At 45.4% G+C, this 19580-nt stretch overlaps 1 protein-coding gene across 1 annotated transcript in view; it reads right to left on the reverse strand.

The window, feature by feature from the left end:
• The window catches only part of CAMK4 (calcium/calmodulin dependent protein kinase IV), a 274385-nt gene that overhangs the window by 142596 nt on the left and 112209 nt on the right, over positions 1-19580 (reverse strand). The window contains exon 2 of the mRNA XM_044291226.1: positions 15014-15092. Within this exon, the coding sequence (XP_044147161.1) occupies positions 15014-15092 (79 nt within the window). The remainder of the gene's footprint in view (positions 1-15013; positions 15093-19580) is intronic.

Genomic DNA, 19580 nt, shown 5'->3' on the forward strand with positions numbered 1-19580 from the left:
AGGAAATCACAGAATGGGCTCAGGAATACTTCCAGAATCCATTGTCAGTGAACACAATCCATCGTGCCATCCGCCGTTGCCAGCTGAAACTCTACAGTGCAAAGAAGCCATTTCTAAGCAAGATCCTCAAGCTCAGGCGTTTTCACTGAGCCAGGGATCATTTAAAATGGAGTGTGGCAAAATGGAAGACTGTACTGTGGTCAGACGAGTCACGATTCGAAGTTCTTTTTGGAAATCTGAGACGCCATGTCATCCGGACCAAAGAGGACAAGGACAACCCAAGTTGTTATCAATGCTCAGTTCAGAAGCCTGCATCTCTGATGGTATGGGGTTGCATGAGTGCGTGTGGCATGGGCAGCTTGCATGTCTGGAAAGGCACCATCAATGCAGAAAAATATATTCAGGTTCTAGAACAACATATGCTCCCTTCCAGACGTCATCTCTTTCAGGGAAGACCTGCATTTTTCAACAAGATAAAGCCAGACCACATTCTGCATCAATCACAACATCATGGCTGCATAGGAGAAGGATCCGGGTACTGAAATGGCCAGTCTGCAGTCCAGATCTTTCATCTATAGAGAACATTTGGCGCATCATAAAGAGGAAGGTGCAACAAAGAAGGCCCAAGACGATTGAACAGTTAGAGGCCTGTATTAGACAAGAATGGGAGAGCATTCCTATTTCTAAACTTGAGCAACTGGTCTCCTCGGTCCCCAGACGTCTGTTGAGTGTTGTAAGAAGAAGGGGAGATGCCACACAGTGGTGAAAATGGCCTTGTCCCAACTTTTTGGGGATTTGTTGACACCATGAAATTCTGATTCAACATATTTTTCCCTTAAAATGGTACATTTTCTCAGTTTAAACCTTTTTTCCGTAATTTATGTTCTATTCTGAATAAAATATTAGAAGTTGGCACCTCCACATCATTGCATTCAGTTTTTATTCACGATTTGTATAGTGTCCCAACTTTTTTGGAATCCGGTTTGTATATATATATATTTTAAGTAAAACTATTGAATGGTGGATGGATGTTTCTATCCACAGTCGATGGTTTATAGTATGACTTAAAGGGGACGTTTTAGATAAGCTATTGCACATCACTAGGATATACTCTCAATGTCATCATGCAAAATTGAAGAAAGTGCAGTGCTACCTTGTTACCTGTTGACTCCACTTGGCTTTCTTTTGTAGGCCCATTACAGTCAATAGCCAAATATGTGGCAACCCAGAAAAAAACAGGGCGGAGCTGCCAGGAGACAACATGGCACAGCAGATTTCTAGCGCAATTTCCTCTTAGGTCTATCTATAGGCAGGGATCACAGTGCTCCGATTATCACTAAAGAGACGCTGCTATCATACTAGGGATATGCTACCAGCATCTGCCATGAGACACGACATTTAAGCCAGGTATGCAAATCAAGCGTGCATACATATTTGGAATGATTTAACTAAAAATTTAAGGCGTATTCTCAAGATAGGCCATCAATAGCTGATATTCGGAGGTCCAGCACCCCACACCCCTGCTTATTAGCTGTTTCCGAGTAGCTCTGGAAATACACCGTTTAGTCCATTGTGTGGTGGATGGAGCTGGTAACTGCAACACAGATTTAGCGTCTCTTGAAATATATACTTTAAGAAATACTTGTTTGTGAATATGAGCACACACTATTGGAAATTACTGTATTGATGACAAGTGATGTGTAGCTAGAGAGTTAATGGCCAAAATACTGCAATAATATTACATCATTATCCAAGCTGTTTATATGTGAAAATTATAAATAGCTTAAAGGATATCTGTCAGCAGATTTGTACCTATGACACTGGCCGACCTGTTACATGTGCACTTGGCAGCTTAAGGCATCTGTGTTGGTCCCATGTTCATATGCGCCCGCATTCAGGGCCGCCTTTACCAAGGGGCAAAAGGGGCAGCTGCCCCGGGCCCAGTTGCTCCTGGGGGGCCCAAGGCAGCTGCCTCTTGAGCCCTGCTAGCTACTGCCCCGGGTGTCAGGCTGTCAGCTACACAGGGGGTGCTGCCATGCCTGCCGGAACTGAGTCCAGCCATCGTACTGTGTTAAAGTTGTGATCTAGGACCTTAGATGACATCATCACCATCTGACCAGTAACCTAGCAATTACTGATCACATGGCTATGAGGTCATCACAGGTCCTACCAGGAGTGTTGCAGAAGTTAACTGTGGAGCTTTTTTGTGTGAAGATTACATCAGAAAAAGGTAACAGGGGCTGTTATGTTAATATACTGTAAACTACTGTATAGTGGGGTGCTGTATACTGTGGGGGACTGTATACTGTGTGGTGGGCTGTATACTGTGTGGTGGTCTGTATACTGTGTGGGGGCCTGTATACTGTGGGGGGGCTATATACTGTGTGGTGGGCTGTATACTGTGTGGTGGGCTGTATACTGTGTGGTGGGTAGGGATGAGCGAACTCGAACTGTATAGTTCGGGTTCGTACCGAATTTTGGGGTGTCCGTGACACGGACCCGAACCCGGACATTTTCGTAAAAGTCCGGGTTCGGGTTCGGTGTTCGTCGCTTTCTTGGCGCTTTTGTGACGCTTTCTTGGCGCTTTTTGAAAGGCTGCAAAGCAGCCAATCAACAAGCGTCATACTACTTGCCCCAAGAGGCCATCACAGCCATGCCTACTATTGGCATGGCTGTGATTGGCCAGAGCACCATGTGACCCAGCCTCTATTTAAGCTGGAGTCACATAGCGCCGCCCGTCACTCTGCTCTGATTAGCGTAGGGAGAGGTTGCGGCTGCGACAGTAGGGCGAGATTAGGCAGATTAACTCCTCCAAAGGACTTGATTAACTGATCGATCTGCAGCTGTGGATCATTGAGCTGCTGATCCTCAATTGCTCACTGTTTTTAGGCTGCCCAGACCGTTTGTCAGTCACATTTTTCTGGGGTGATCGGCGGCCATTTTGTGTCTTGTGGTGCGCCAGCACAAGCTGCGACCAAGTGCATTTAACCCTCAATGGTGTGGTTGTTTTTTGGCTAAAGCCTACATCAGGGTGAAGCTGTCACACCAAGTGCATTTAACCAGCAATAGTCTGTTCATTTTTTGGCCATATACAAAATCAGGGGCAAGCTGCGCCTGTCACCAAGTGCATTTAACCCTCAATGGTGTGGTTGTTTTTTGGCTAAAGCCTACATCAGGGTGAAGCTGTCACACCAAGTGCATTTAACCAGCAATAGTCTGTTCATTTTTTGGCCATATACAAAATCAGGGGCAAGCTGCGCCTGTCACCAAGTGCATTTAACCCTCAATGGTGTGGTTGTTTTTTGGCTAAAGCCTACATCAGGGTGAAGCTGTCACACCAAGTGCATTTAACCAGCAATAGTCTGTTCATTTTTTGGCCATATACAAAATCAGGGGCAAGCTGCGCCTGTCACCAAGTGCATTTAACCCTCAATGGTGTGGTTGTTTTTTGGCTAAAGCCTACATCAGGGTGAAGCTGTCACACCAAGTGCATTTAACCAGCAATAGTCTGTTCATTTTTTGGCCATATACAAAATCAGGGGCAAGCTGCGCCTGTCACCAAGTGCATTTAACCCTCAATGGTGTGGTTGTTTTCTGGCTAAAGCCTACATCAGGGTGAAGCTGTCACACCAAGTGCATTTAACCAGCAATAGTCTGTTTATTTTTTGGCCATATACTACATCAGGGGCAAGCTGCGCCCGTCACCAAGTGCATTTAACCCTCAGTAGTGTGGTTGGTCAAGCTGTGACACCAAGTGCATTTAACCAGCAATAGTCTGTTCATTTTTTGGCCATATACTACATCAGGGGCAAGCTGCGCCCGTCACCAAGTGCATTTAACCAGCAATAGTGTGGTTATTTTTTGGCCATATCCCAGTCTAATTCTGTCACTAAATCCATACCGGTCACCCAGCGCCTAAATACTAGGCCTCAAATTTATATCCCGCTAAATCTCTCGTTACCGCTGTCCTGTTGTAGCTGGGAAAGTTATTTAGTGTCCGTCAAAGCACATTTTTTGTTCTGGGTTGAAGTACAATTCCCAATTTAGCAATTTCATAATTTAGTGGTTTCTGCTATATCAGAGCTATTTGAAATCTATCCCTAAAAGGGTATATAATATTCAAGGTGCACATTGGGTCATTCAGAATAACTTCACACACACCCGCTACTGTGTATTTTCAAGTCTAATTCTGTCACTAAACCCATACCTGTCACCCAGCGCCTAAATACTAGGCCTCAAATTTATATCCTGCTAAATCTCTCGTTACCGCTGTCCTGTTGTAGCTGGGAAAGTTATTTAGTGTCCGTCAAAGCACATTTTTTGTTCTGGGTTGAAGTACAATTCCCAATTTAGCAATTTCATAATTTAGTGGTTTCTGCTATATCAGAGCTATTTGAAATCTATCCCTAAAAGGGTATATAATATTCAAGGTGCACATTGGGTCATTCAGAATAACTTCACACACACCCGCTACTGTGTATTTTCAAGTCTAATTCTGTCACTAAACCCATACCTGTCACCCAGCGCCTAAATACTAGGCCTCAAATTTATATCCTGCTAAATCTCTCGTTACCGCTGTCCTGTTGTAGCTGGGAAAGTTATTTAGTGTCCGTCAAAGCACATTTTTTGTTCTGGGTTGAAATACAATTCCCAATTTAGCAATTTCATAATTTAGTGGTTTCTGCTATATCAGAGCTATTTGAAATCTATCCCTAAAAGGGTAGATCATATTGAAGGTGCACATAGGGTCATTCAGAATAACTTCACACACACCCGCTACTGTGTATTTCCAAGTCTAATTCTGTCACTAAACCCATACCTGTCACCCAGCGCCTAAATACTAGGCCTCAAATTTATATCCCGCTAAATCTCTCGTTACCGCTGTCCTGTTGTAGCTGGGAAAGTTATTTAGTGTCCGTCAAAGCACATTTTTTGTTCTGGGTTGAAGTACAATTCCCAATTTAGCAATTTCATAATTTAGTGGTTTCTGCTATATCAGAGCTATTTGAAATCTATCCCTAAAAGGGTATATAATATTCAAGGTGCACATTGGGTCATTCAGAATAACTTCACACACACACGCTACTGTGTATTTCCAAGTCTAATTCTGTCACTAAACCCATACCTGTCACCCAGCGCCTAAATACTAGGCCTCAAATTTATATCCTGCTAAATCTCTCGTTACCGCTGTACTGTTGTTGCTTGGAAAGATATTTAGTGTCCGTCAAAGCACATTTTTTGTTCTGGGTTGAAGTACAATTCCCAATTTAGCAATTTCATAATTTAGTGGTTTCTGCTATATCAGAGCTATTTGAAATCTATCCCTAAAAGGGTATATAATATTCAAGGTGCACATTGGGTCATTCAGAATAACTTCACACACACCCGCTACTGTGTATTTTCAAGTCTAATTCTGTCACTAAACCCATACCTGTCACCCAGCGCCTAAATACTAGGCCTCAAATTTATATCCTGCTAAATCTCTCGTTACCGCTGTACTGTTGTTGCTGGGCAAGATATTTAGTGTCCGTCAAAGCACATTTTTTGTTCTGGGTTGAAATACAATTCCCAATTTAGCAATTTCATAATTTAGTGGTTTCTGCTATATCAGAGCTATTTGAAATCTATCCCTAAAAGGGTATATAATATTCAAGGTGCACATTGGGTCATTCAGAATAACTTCACACACACCCGCTACTGTGTATTTTCAAGTCTAATTCTGTCACTAAACCCATACCTGTCACCCAGCGCCTAAATACTAGGCCTCAAATTTATATCCTGCTAAATCTCTCGTTACCGCTGTACTGTTGTTGCTGGGCAAGATATTTAGTGTCCGTCAAAGCACATTTTTTGTTCTGGGTTGAAATACAATTCCCAATTTAGCAATTTCATAATTTAGTGGTTTCTGCTATATCAGAGCTATTTGAAATCTATCCCTAAAAGGGTATATAATATTCAAGGTGCACATTGGGTCATTCAGAATAACTTCACACACACCCGCTACTGTGTATTTCCAAGTCTAATTCTGTCACTAAACCCATACCTGTCACCCAGCGCCTAAATACTAGGCCTCAAATTTATATCCTGCTAAATCTCTCGTTACCGCTGTACTGTTGTTGCTGGGCAAGATATTTAGTGTCCGTCAAAGCACATTTTTTGTTCTGGGTTGAAATACAATTCCCAATTTAGCAATTTCATAATTTAGTGGTTTCTGCTATATCAGAGCTATTTGAAATCTATCCCTAAAAGGGTATATAATATTCAAGGTGCACATTGGGTCATTCAGAATAACTTCACACACACCCGCTACTGTGTATTTCCAAGTCTAATTCTGTCACTAAACCCATACCTGTCACCCAGCGCCTAAATACTAGGCCTCAAATTTATATCCTGCTAAATCTCTCGTTACCGCTGTACTGTTGTTGCTGGGCAAGATATTTAGTGTCCGTCAAAGCACATTTTTTGTTCTGGGTTGAAATACAATTCCCAATTTAGCAATTTCATAATTTAGTGGTTCCTGCTATATCAGAGCTATTTGAAATCTATCCCAAAAAGGGTATATAATATTCAAGGTGCACATAGGGTCATTCAGAATAACTTCACACACACGCTTCTGTGCATTTCCAAGTCTAATTCTGTCACTAAATCCATACCGGTCACCCAGCGCCTAAATACTAGGCCTCAAATTTATATCCCGCTGAATTTGAATACAATACATTGGGCCAAATAATATATTTGTTGTTGTGGTGAACCATAACAATGAGAAAAACATCTAGTAAGGGACGCGGACGTGGACATGGTCGTGGTGGTGTTAGTGGACCCTCTGGTGCTGGGAGAGGACGTGGCCGTTCTGCCACATCCACACGTCCTAGTGTACCAACTACCTCAGGTCCCAGTAGCCGCCAGAATTTACAGCGATATATGGTGGGGCCCAATGCCGTTCTAAGGATGGTAAGGCCTGAGCAGGTACAGGCATTAGTCAATTGGGTGGCCGACAGTGGATCCAGCACGTTCACATTATCTCCCACCCAGTCTTCTGCAGAAAGCGCACAGATGGCGCCTGAAAACCAACCCCATCAGTCTGTCACATCACCCCCATGCATACCAGGGAAACTGTCTCAGCCTCAAGTTATGCAGCAGTCTCTTATGCTGTTTGAAGACTCCGCTGGCAGGGTTTCCCAAGGGCATCCACCTAGCCCTTCCCCAGCGGTGAAAGACATAGAATGCACTGACGCACAACCACTTATGTTTCCTGATGATGAGGACATGGGAATACCACCTCAGCATGTCTCTGATGATGACGAAACACAGGTGCCAACTGCTGCGTCTTTCTGCAGTGTGCAGACTGAACAGGAGGTCAGGGATCAAGACTGGGTGGAAGACGATGCAGGGGACGATGAGGTCCTAGACCCCACATGGAATGAAGGTCGTGCCACTGACTTTCACAGTTCGGAGGAAGAGGCAGTGGTGAGACCGAGCCAACAGCGTAGCAAAAGAGGGAGCAGTGGGCAAAAGCAGAACACCCGCCGCCAAGAGACTCCGCCTGCTACTGACCGCCGCCATCTGGGACCGAGCACCCCAAAGGCAGCTTCAAGGAGTTCCCTGGCATGGCACTTCTTCAAACAATGTGCTGACGACAAGACCCGAGTGGTTTGCACGCTGTGCCATCAGAGCCTGAAGCGAGGCATTAACGTTCTGAACCTGAGCACAACCTGCATGACCAGGCACCTGCATGCAAAGCATGAACTGCAGTGGAGTAAACACCTTAAAACCAAGGAAGTCACTCAGGCTCCCCCTGCTACCTCTTCTGCTGCTGCCGCCTCGGCCTATTCTGCTGCTGCCGCCTCGGCCTCTTCCTCCGCCTCTGGAGGAACGTTGGCACCTGCCGCCCAGCAAACAGGGGATGTACCACCAACACCACCACCACCACCTCCGTCACCAAGCGTCTCAACCATGTCACACGCCAGCGTTCAGCTCTCCATCTCACAAACATTTGATAGAAAGCGTAAATTCCCACCTAGCCACCCTCGATCCCTGGCCCTGAATGCCAGCATTTCTAAACTACTGGCCTATGAAATGCTGTCATTTAGGCTGGTGGACACAGACAGCTTCAAACAGCTCATGTCGCTTGCTGTCCCACAGTATGTTGTTCCCAGCCGGCACTACTTCTCCAAGAGAGCCGTGCCTTCCCTGCACAACCAAGTATCCGATAAAATCAAGTGTGCACTGCGCAACGCCATCTGTAGCAAGGTCCACCTAACCACAGATACGTGGACCAGTAAGCACGGCCAGGGACGCTATATCTCCCTAACTGCACACTGGGTAAATGTAGTGGCAGCTGGGCCCCAGGCGGAGAGCTGTTTGGCGCACGTCCTTCCGCCGCCAAGGATCGCAGGGCAACATTCTTTGCCTCCTGTTGCCACCTCCTCCTTCTCGGCTTCCTCCTCCTCTTCTTCCACCTGCTCATCCAGTCAGCCACACACCTTCACCACCAACTTCAGCACAGCCCGGGGTAAACGTCAGCAGGCCATTCTGAAACTCATATGTTTGGGGGACAGGCCCCACACCGCACAGGAGTTGTGGCGGGGTATTGAACAACAGACCGACGAGTGGTTGCTGCCGGTGAGCCTCAAGCCCGGCCTGGTGGTGTGTGATAATGGGCGAAATCTCGTTGCAGCTCTGGGACTAGCCAATTTGACGCACATCCCTTGCTTGGCGCATGTGCTGAATTTGGTGGTGCAGAAGTTCATTCACAACTACCCCGACATGTCAGAGCTGCTGCATAAAGTGCGGGCCGTCTGTTCGCGCTTCCGGCGTTCACATCCTGCCGCTGCTCGCCTGTCTGCGCTACAGCGTAACTTCGGCCTTCCCGCTCACCGCCTCATATGCGACGTGCCCACCAGGTGGAACTCCACCTTGCACATGCTGGACAGACTGTGCGAGCAGCAGCAGGCCATAGTGGAGTTTCAGCTGCAGCACGCACGGGTCAGTCGCACTACAGAACAGCACCACTTCACCACCAATGACTGGGCCTCCATGCGAGACCTGTGTGCCCTGTTGCGCTGTTTCGAGTACTCCACCAACATGGCCAGTGGCGATGACACCGTTATCAGCGTTACAATACCACTTCTATGTCTCCTTGAGAAAACACTTAGGGCGATGATGGAAGAGGAGGTGGCCCAGGAGGAGGAGGAGGAGGAGGAGGAAGAGGGGTCATTTTTAGCACTTTCAGGCCAGTCTCTTCGAAGTGACTCAGAGGGAGGTTTTTGGCAACAGCAGAGGCCAGGTACAAATGTGGCCAGCCAGGGCCCACTACTGGAGGACGAGGAGGACGAGGATGAGGAGGAGGTGGAGGAGGATGAGGATGAAGCATGGTCACAGCGGGGTGGCACCCAACGCAGCTCGGGTCCATCACTGGTGCGTGGCTGGGGGGAAAGGCAGGACGATGACGATACGCCTCCCACAGAGGACAGCTTGTCCTTACCCCTGGGCAGCCTGGCACACATGAGCGACTACATGCTGCAGTGCCTGCGCAACGACAGCAGAGTTGCCCACATTTTAACCTGTGCGGACTACTGGGTTGCCACCCTGCTGGATCCACGCTACAAAGACAATGTGCCCACCTTACTTCCTGCACTGGAGCGTGATAGGAAGATGCGCGAGTACAAGCGCACGTTGGTAGACGCGCTACTGAGAGCATTCCCAAATGTCACAGGGGAACAAGTGGAAGCCCAAGGCCAAGGCAGAGGAGGAGCAAGAGGTCGCCAAGGCAGCTGTGTCACGGCCAGCTCCTCTGAGGGCAGGGTTAGCATGGCAGAGATGTGGAAAACTTTTGTCAACACGCCACAGCTAACTGCACCACCACCTGATACGCAACGTGTTAGCAGGAGGCAACATTTCACTAACATGGTGGAACAGTACGTGTGCACACCCCTCCACGTACTGACTGATGGTTCGGCCCCATTCAACTTCTGGGTCTCTAAATTGTCCACGTGGCCAGAGCTAGCCTTTTATGCCTTGGAGGTGCTGGCCTGCCCGGCAGCCAGCGTTTTGTCTGAACGTGTATTCAGCACGGCAGGGGGCGTCATTACAGACAAACGCAGCCGCCTGTCTACAGCCAATGTGGACAAGCTGACGTTCATAAAAATGAACCAGGCATGGATCCCACAGGACCTGTCCGTCCCTTGTCCAGATTAGACATTAACTACCTCCCCATAACCATATATTATTGGACTCCAGGGCACTTCCTCATTCAATCCTATTTTTATTTTCATTTTACCATTATATTGCAAGGCTACCCAAAGTTGAATGAACCTCTCCTCTGCCTGTGTGCTAGGCCTAAATATATGCCAATGGATTGTTGCAGTGGTGGCTGACGTGAAGCCTCATTCTCTGCTATGACATGCAGACTGATTCTCTGGTGACATGAAGCCAGATTGTCTGTTACGGGACCTCTCTCCTCTGCCTGGGTGCTGGGCCTGAATTTATGACAATGGACTGTTGCAGTGGTGGGTGACGTGAAGCCTGATTCTCTGCTATGACATGCAGACTGATTCTCTGGTGACATGAAGCCAGATCCTCTGTTACGGGACCTCTCTCCTCTGCCTGGGTGCTGGGCCTAAATTTATGAAAATGGACTGTTGCAGTGGTGGGTGACGTGAAGCCTCATTCTCTGCTATGACATGCAGACTGATTCTCTGCTGACATGAAGCCAGATCGTCTGTTACGGGACCTCTCTCCTCTGCCTGGGTGCTGGGCCTAAATTTATGAAAATGGACTCTTACAGTGGTGGGTGACGTGAAGCCTGATTCTCTGCTATGACATGAAGACTGATTCTCTGCTGACATGAAGCCAGATCCTCTGTTACGGGACCTCTCTCCTCTGCCTGGGTGCTGGGCCTAAATATCTGACAATGGACTGTTGCATTGGTGGCTGACGTGAAGCCTGATTCTCTGCTATGATATGAAGACTGATTCTCTGCTGACATGAAGCCAGATTGTCTGTTACGGGACCTCTCTCCTCTGCCTGTGTGCTAGGCCTAAATATATGCCAATGGATTGTTGCAGTGGTGGCTGACGTGAAGCCTGATTCTCTGCTATGACATGCAGACTGATTCTCTGGTGACATGAAGCCAGATCCTCTGTTACGGGACCTCTCTCCTCTGCCTGGGTGCTGGGCCTAAATTTATGAAAATGGACTGTTGCAGTGGTGGGTGACGTGAAGCCTGATTCTCTGCTATGACATGCAGACTGATTCTCTGGTGACATGAAGCCAGATCCTCTGTTACGGGACCTCTCTCCTCTGCCTGGGTGCTGGGCCTAAATTTATGAAAATGGACTGTTGCAGTGGTGGGTGACGTGAAGCCTCATTCTCTGCTATGACATGCAGACTGATTCTCTGCTGACATGAAGCCAGATTGTCTGTTACGGGACCTCTCTCCTCTGCCTGGGTGCTGGGCCTGAATTTATGACAATGGACTGTTGCAGTGGTGGCTGACGTGAAGCCTGATTCTCTGCTATGATATGAAGACTGATTCTCTGCTGACATGAAGCCAGATTGTCTGTTACGGGACCTCTCTCCTCTGCCTGGGTGCCGGGGCCTAAATATCTGAGAATGGACTGTTCCAGTGGTGGGTAACGGGAAGCCAGATTCTCTGCTATGATATGAAGACTGATTCTCTGCTGACATGAAGCCAGATTGTCTGTTACGGGACCTCTCTCCTCTGCCTGGGTGCTGGGCCTAAATTTATGAAAATGGACTCTTACAGTGGTGGGTGACGTGAAGCCTGATTCTCTGCTATGACATGAAGACTGATTCTCTGCTGACATGAAGCCAGATTGTCTGTTACGGGACCTCTCTCCTCTGCCTGGGTGCCGGGGCCTAAATATCTGAGAATGGACTGTTCCAGTGGTGGGTGACGGGAAGCCAGATTCTCTGCTATGGAACCTCTCTCCAATTGATTTTGGTTAATTTTTATTTATTTAATTTTTATTTTAATCAATTTCCCTATCCACATTTGTTTGCAGGGGATTTACCTACATGTTGCTGCCTTTTGCAGCCCTCTAGCCCTTTCCTGGGCTGTTTTACAGCCGTTTTAGTGCCGAAAAGTTCGGGTCCCCATTGACTTCAATGGGGTTCGGGTTCGGGACGAAGTTCGGATCGGGTTCGGATCCCGAACCCGAACATTTCCGGGATGTTCGGCCGAACTTCTCGAACCCGAACATCCAGGTGTTCGCTCAACTCTAGTGGTGGGCTATATACTGTGTGGGGGGCTGTATACTGTGTGGGGGCCTGTATACTGTGGGGGGGGGGCTGTATAGTGTGGGGGGCTTGTATAGTGTGGGGGGGCCTGTATACTGTGTGGGGGTCTGTATACTGTGTGTGGGTCTGTATACTGTGTGGGGTACTGTATAGTGTGGGGTGCTATACTGCATACTGTGTGGTGCTGTATACTATAGGGTGCTATACTGCATACTGTGCTGGGGTGCACTGCAACACTAGGGTGAGCCGAGCCCTGGTCTCCTTCCTGCAGAGCGGTGCCCACTTCCAGCCTGAGCCCAGAGCACTGATCCTGAGCCGCTGGAGTCTTCAGAACTGGAAGTATCTACAGTCATTCACTGTGTGATTGCCTGCTAAGGTGTGGGAAGGCGGGATCCAGGGGGCCCAAGTAAATTTTTGCCCAGGGTCCAATCAATCTTAAAGACGGCCCTGCCTGCATTGATGAGAAAAATGATGTTTTAATATATGCAAATGAGCCTCTAGGAGCAACGGGGGCGTTGTTATTACTCCTAGAGGCTCTAGTCTGTCTGCAACTGCCACACCCTCTGCATTTTAATTGACAGGGCCAGACATGATGATTGGAGGGCTGCCTAAGACCAAGTTCACACTTCAGTTATTTGATCAGTTATTTCCATCAGCCATTATGAGCCAAAACCAGGTGCTGGTCCAGAACACAGAACAGGTGTTCCATTACACCTGATCTCTGTGGAGGCTTCACTACCGGTATTGGCTCACAATAACTGATGGAAATAACTGAAGTGTGAACTCGGCCTACATTTAAAGAAGGTTTCCATGCATGTTTACTTTAGTCCATTTAGGCCTCTTTCACACGGGTGTCGCGTGTGAGGGTCGGACAAGATGCGGGTGCGTTGCGGGAAAACTATTTTTCTGCGCGAGTGCAAAGCGTTTTAATGCGTTTTGCACGTGCGTGAGAAAAATCGGCATGTTTGGTACCCAATCCCGAACCCGTACTTCTTCACAGAAGTTCGGGTTTGGGTTTGGTGTTCTGTAGGTTTTATAATCTTTCCTTATAACATGGTTATAAAGGAAAATAATAGCATTCTTAATACAGAGTGCATAGTAAAAAGTCCATTGAGGGGTTAAAAATAATAAACAAATTTAACTCACCCTATCCACTTGGTCAATATAGCAGATCGCCTCTTCTTTCTACTTTCTTCAGGACCTGGCTAAAGGACCTTTGATGACATAATTGCACTCATCACATGGTCCATCACATGGTCCATCACCATGGATAAGCATACTGTATTAAGAATGCTATTATTTTCCCTTGCAACCATGTTATAAGGGAAAATAATAAAGATCGGGTCCACATCCCGATCGTCTCCTAGCAACAATGCGTGAAAATCGCACCGCATCCGCACTTGCTTGCGGATGCTTGCGATTATCACGCAGCCCCATTCACTTCTAAGGGGCACAATATAGAGCTTGCTGCGATTTTCACACAACGCACAAGTGATGCGTGAAAATCACTGCTCATGTACACAGCCCTATTGAAGTGAATGGGTCCGGATTCAGTGCGGGTGCAATGCGTTCACCTCACGCATTGCACCCTCACGGAATTCTCACCCATGTGAAAGGGGCCTTAGAAATCATATTGTTTGTATAGTTGGGAGTCAGTTAGCTCTGACTTTTAAAAAAATTTCTTACATCATTCTGAGCCCGTTTAAAGGGGTTTTCTGAGTGAACTAATCTTGTTCAAAATGGGCCAAAAAATTGCAAAAATAAAAATAAGCATTACCTTTACCATTCCCACACAGTTGCCATTCCAATGCTGCTCCAGTCCCTGCAATAGCTGGAAAGGCCCATTTAGCCAGTCACTAGCCTTAGCAATGACCTGCTTCAGCCAAGCTGGGACCTGGAAGTGAAGAGCAGCGATGTCCAGAGCAGCAGTGGGGTATCGATGGAGGTGAGTAATGCTCCTTATTCCTAATTTTTCTGATACTTTGTTATTCCTTGTTTTTATTTTTCCCTGGAAATATTGGCCAGACAACCAATTTATATTCTTTAAAGGGATTATCCAGGAGTTTGATATGGATGGCCTATCCTCAGGATAAGCCATCAATATCAAATTCCCAAAGAACCCCTTTAAACCAAACCCAGCATTTCCAGGGATGATGTGACAGTGTTTGCCATTATTGTTCATATTTCTGACATTTTAGAGTTTTTTTCAGTTGACCTTTCTACAAAAAGCACAATGTTAATCATTTAGCTTTGGACATCAATCTGTGCAGAATATGGCTTAGATGGCTAGAATCTGTAATATATCTATCATTAAAGGGGTTCTCATGAATTTTTATATTGATGACATCCTCAGGATAGTTCATCAATGTCAGATCGGCGGGGGTCCGACACCAGGCACCCTGGTCGATCAGCTGGCTGAAGAGAAGGCCGTGTGCCGTGCCAGCGTTGCCTTCCCTTCATTGTTTACCTGCTGGCTGTCAACATCGCAACGTCTAGCAGGTGTAATTATATTCACCTTAATGGGACGGCTTGTTCCTATACACTTGAATCAATATTAAAATCCCGGAAAACCTCTTTAAATGATTTGAAGAATTGACTTCTGGTATATGAGAATATTCACACACAAAGCTTCAGTCACGATTACCATTTACCTCTAGATTATGCATAATCTTTAGTCGACTTATTAAAACAAATTTATTTTCATCCTTCAGAATAATTGATTATAAGGTTTCTACATAAAGTGTCAACTTACAGTTTTCTTCAGCATTTTGACTGCATAAGGCTTCTGAGTTCCTTTTTGCCTGCATCTGTACACGACCGATGTGGCGCCCCTAAAGGAAAAAGAAGGGGTGAGCTGCTGGGGTGTAATGATACAAAGGTAACAGGTCATTTATAAGTCCATTTGGCTTTTAGGTAAAGATCAATCATTTCTTTGCATTGTGTAGCTTTTCTTGAAGATCATCTTGCAGCATTTGTCTTTGCCTTGTAATGAATATATATACAGGTCCTTCTAAAAAAATTAGCATATTGTGATAAAGTTCATAATTTTCTGTAATGTACTGATAAACATTAGACTTTCATATATTTTAGATTCATTACACACCAACTGAAGTAGTTCAAGCCTTTTATTGTTTTAATATTGATGATTTTGGCATACAGCTCATGAAAACCCAAAATTCCTATATATAAAAATCAGCATATCATGAAAAGGTTCTCTAAACGAACTATTAACCTAATCATCTGAATCAACTAATTAACTCTAAACACCTGCAAAAGATTCCTGAGGCTATTAAAAACTCCCAGCCTGGTTCATTACTCAAAATCGCAATCATGGGTAAGACTGCCGACCTGACTGCTGTCCAGAAGGCCATCATTGACACCCTCAAGCAAGAGGGTAAGACACAGAAAGAAATTTCTGAACGAATAGGCTGTTCCCAGAGTGCTGTATCAAGGCACCTCAGTGGGAAGTCTGTGGGAAGGAAAAAGTGTGGCAGAAAACGCTGCACAACGAGAAGAGGTGACCGGACCCTGAGGAAGATTGTGGAGAAGGACCGATTCCAGACCTTGGGGGACCTGCGGAAGCAGTGGACTGAGTCTGGAGTAGAAACATCCAGAGCCACTGTGTACAGGCGTGTGCAGGAAATGGGTTACAGGTGCCGCATTCCCCAGGTCAAGCCACTTTTGAACCAGAAACAGCGGCAGAAGCGCCTGACCTGGGCTACAGAGAAGCAGCACTGGACTGTTGCTCAGTGGTCCAAAGTACTTTTTTCGGATGAAAGCAAATTTTGCATGTCATTCGGAAATCAAGGTGCCAGAGTCTGGAGGAAGACTGGGGAGAGGGAAATGCCAAAATGCCTGAAGTCCAGTGTCAAGTACCCACAGTCAGTGATGGTCTGGGGTGCCATGTCAGCTGCTGGTGTTGGTCCACTGTGTTTTATCAAGGGCAGGGTCAATGCAGCTAGCTATTAGGAGATTTTGGAGCACTTCATGCTTCCATCTGCTGAAAAGCTTTATGGAGATGAAGATTTCATTTTTCAGCACGACCTGGCACCTGCTCACAGTGCCAGAACCACTGGTAAATGGTTTACTGACCATGGTATTACTGTGCTCAATTGGCCTGCCAACTCTCCTGACCTGAACCCCATAGAGAATCTGTGGGATATTGGGAAGAGAAAGTTGAGAGACGCAAGACCCAACACTCTGGATGAGCTTAAGGCCGCTATCGAAGCATCCTGGGCCTCCATAACACCTCAGCAGTGCCACAGGCTGATTGCCTCCATGCCACGCCGCATTGAAGCAGTCATTTCTGCAAAAGGATTCCCGACCAAGTATTGAGTGCATAACTGAACATAATTATTTGAAGGTTGATTTTTTTTGTATTAAAAACACTTTTCTTTTATTGGTTGGATGAAATATGCTAATTTTTTTAGATAGGAATTTTGGGTTTTCATGAGCTGTATGCCAAAATCATCAATATTAAAACAATAAAAGGCTTGAACTACTTCAGTTGTGTGTAATGAATCTAAAATATATGAAAGTCTAATGTTTATCAGTACATTACAGAAAATAATGAACTTTATCACAATATGCTAATTTTTTTTGAATTTTAGAAGGACCTGTATGTACAGGACACATTAGTAAACTGATGCGGTGAATGTCCTTAACACAATCCTTAAAGAGGACCCGTCACCTCTCCTGACATGTCTGTTTTAGTAACTACTTGTATTACCCATCTCATAATAAATTCTGGAGCTTCTAATCTTGTAACTGTCATTTGTGCCATTCCTCTATTACTCCTATTAGAAATGTATGTATGAATTGCCAGCAGTCAGCTATAAAGGTCTATATGAGTTTTGCAAGAGGAAACCCGCAGCACTGATTGGATAGCAGAATGCTGGCATTTCAACCATAAAACTCTAATAGTAATAAAAGAGGAACGACACAACACAGAGTCATACCCATAGATTTTCCAGAACTGTTAGTGCACAGGTAATACAAGTAGTTACTAAAACAGACATGTCAGGAGAGGTTATATGATGCTGAAACAAGTAAGTTATAGGCGTGGAAATGTCTGGTTAATATCGTACCCCAAGATGCAGCTTGTCGCTCTCCTTTCTCTATTTACTGACATCAAATCAGTTCTCTGTTCTCTGAGCAGAATCATTCATTCATGATCATTCATTAATGGACATTACATCCCTCAGTTCTCCCAGTATTGTCCCCCTTCATGAGCTACAGTATCTACTAACAATATAGTCAAGATTTGTCAACATGGTGTGTGAGCTGCAGGCAGCATGTTATAGAGCAGGAGGAGCAGTAAAAGAATTATTATAACTTCTATTATTTTCATTAAAATTCCTGCTCATTTTGTCCATGACCGCTATCTCTGTATACACATAGAGGGAAGGCTGTCATCACTGATAGGACCGTCTCCTGGACTTCAAAGCCCAGAATGAGCACAGATATTAAAGAGTAAATTACAAGTTATACTGAATCTGTTCATATAAAACTACATATGAATCTGCTCAGCTCCTCCCGCTCTATAACATGCTGCCTGCAGATTACTTTGCATTTTCATGGTGACAGGTTCCCTCTAAAACAGCCTAAATTAAGCTGGATAATGCATACTTTACTACACAGTTCCATCATACATATAATGACAGGAGGTGTACATTTCTGTAACTTCCATTTTTGCACAACATATGGTATTACAGTTTGCATTAACATAAAATGTATAAAATCTTTGCAAATACTTTTCTTTGTCACTGTTTTAATTAAATGACTTTTTTATATTATAATAATCTGTGACCTTTTTGTGATTTTTCATAATTTATATGTTTATGTGTACCTGAAGAAGGAGGCAGATCGCCTCCAAAACGCATTACACAGGATTATCACCGTTCATCCTCCACTTCTTCCTGTTACTTACATACGCGGTCTAGACCAGCCCGGCGGGGATGTGCAGCAGCCAGAGGATTTCTTCATGCAAACTTCAGAGAAGTGTATCAGCTAGCACCTCCACCCACATTAAGTGCAACACTATCTGTGGTTTTTCTTACCTCCTGCGGTACTTCACATGGGAGCGCCCCCACTGTTTTTCTTTTTTTCTTTATTTCTTAATTATATGATGTCCTGTTCTCTGCTATGACAACACTAATTTAAAAATTCCGCTGGAATTCTATTACAGGAGTGCATAGTTGGCGCTTATGAGTGTTACACTCAAATGTCTAAAAAGTACAGATATCAGGAATGTCAGAAAACATGTCAGGCAATGTCACTGTTTACTCTTTTGACATCCCCTTACCCATGATGTCATGACCACCTGTGATGTCCTTACATGCACTTGTCAGCTGAAAGGGACCTACCAGCCTGTGAGCTTATTAAACATATGCTGGCAACACTGGTCATGTGACGCCGGGCGGGTCATGTGACCAGGAAGCGCGGCCTATGTAAACAGACAATCTGCTAGCCACAGTTTGCTTGTGATTGGCATTGTCTTCTGCAATATCTGACCCCTGACTTTAAACTTGCTTGACCCTCTTCTGGACTTGCTGTGCTATCTTGGTTTTAACTCCTGGAGATACTGGTTTCTGCCTTCTGGTTCTGATATGGTACTGATCAGATTCTCCTGGTATTGACCAAGGTTCAGTGAATTTCTTGATTTGCCACCACTTACAGAGCTGCTTGGGTAGGTGAGGGAGCGAAGCCTCACTACACATTACACTCCTGTACAATAGATGGTATCGATGTGATCCTGCCTATGATATGCCATCATGGCTGAGCAGCCTGACAGGAATATATAAAATATACAAGTGCCAGAGCGTAGTGTAGGCCAAGTCCCTCAACCCCCTAGGAAGCTCTACAAGTGGAGGCAGGCTGATGACATATCATAGACAGGATGACATCATTACCATCTATTGTACAGCAGTGGAGTGTGTAGAGAGGCCTCACTCCCTCACATACCCAAGAAGCTCTGTAAGTGGTGGCAGCCAGTCCTGCTCACATTCTATGTCAGGTTGCTGGCGGCCATTTTAAATAATTGGAGAACCCCTTTAATGGATATCTGTCAGCAGATTTGTACCTATGAAACTGGTTGACCTCTTGCATGTGCGCTTAGTCAGTTTCATAGGTACAAATCTGCTGACAGATGCCCTTAAACACGGCAATCTAATGTAATATATGTAATGTAACATACAGTTGCAAGAAAAAGTATGTGAACCCTCTGGAATGATATGGATTTCTGCACAAATTGGTTATAAAATGTAATCTGATCTTCATCTAAGTCACAACAATAGACAATCACAGTCTGCATAAACTAA

The sequence above is a fragment of the Bufo gargarizans genome, chromosome 1 (assembly GCF_014858855.1).
Source record: "Bufo gargarizans isolate SCDJY-AF-19 chromosome 1, ASM1485885v1, whole genome shotgun sequence".
Lineage (NCBI taxonomy): Eukaryota > Metazoa > Chordata > Amphibia > Anura > Bufonidae > Bufo > Bufo gargarizans.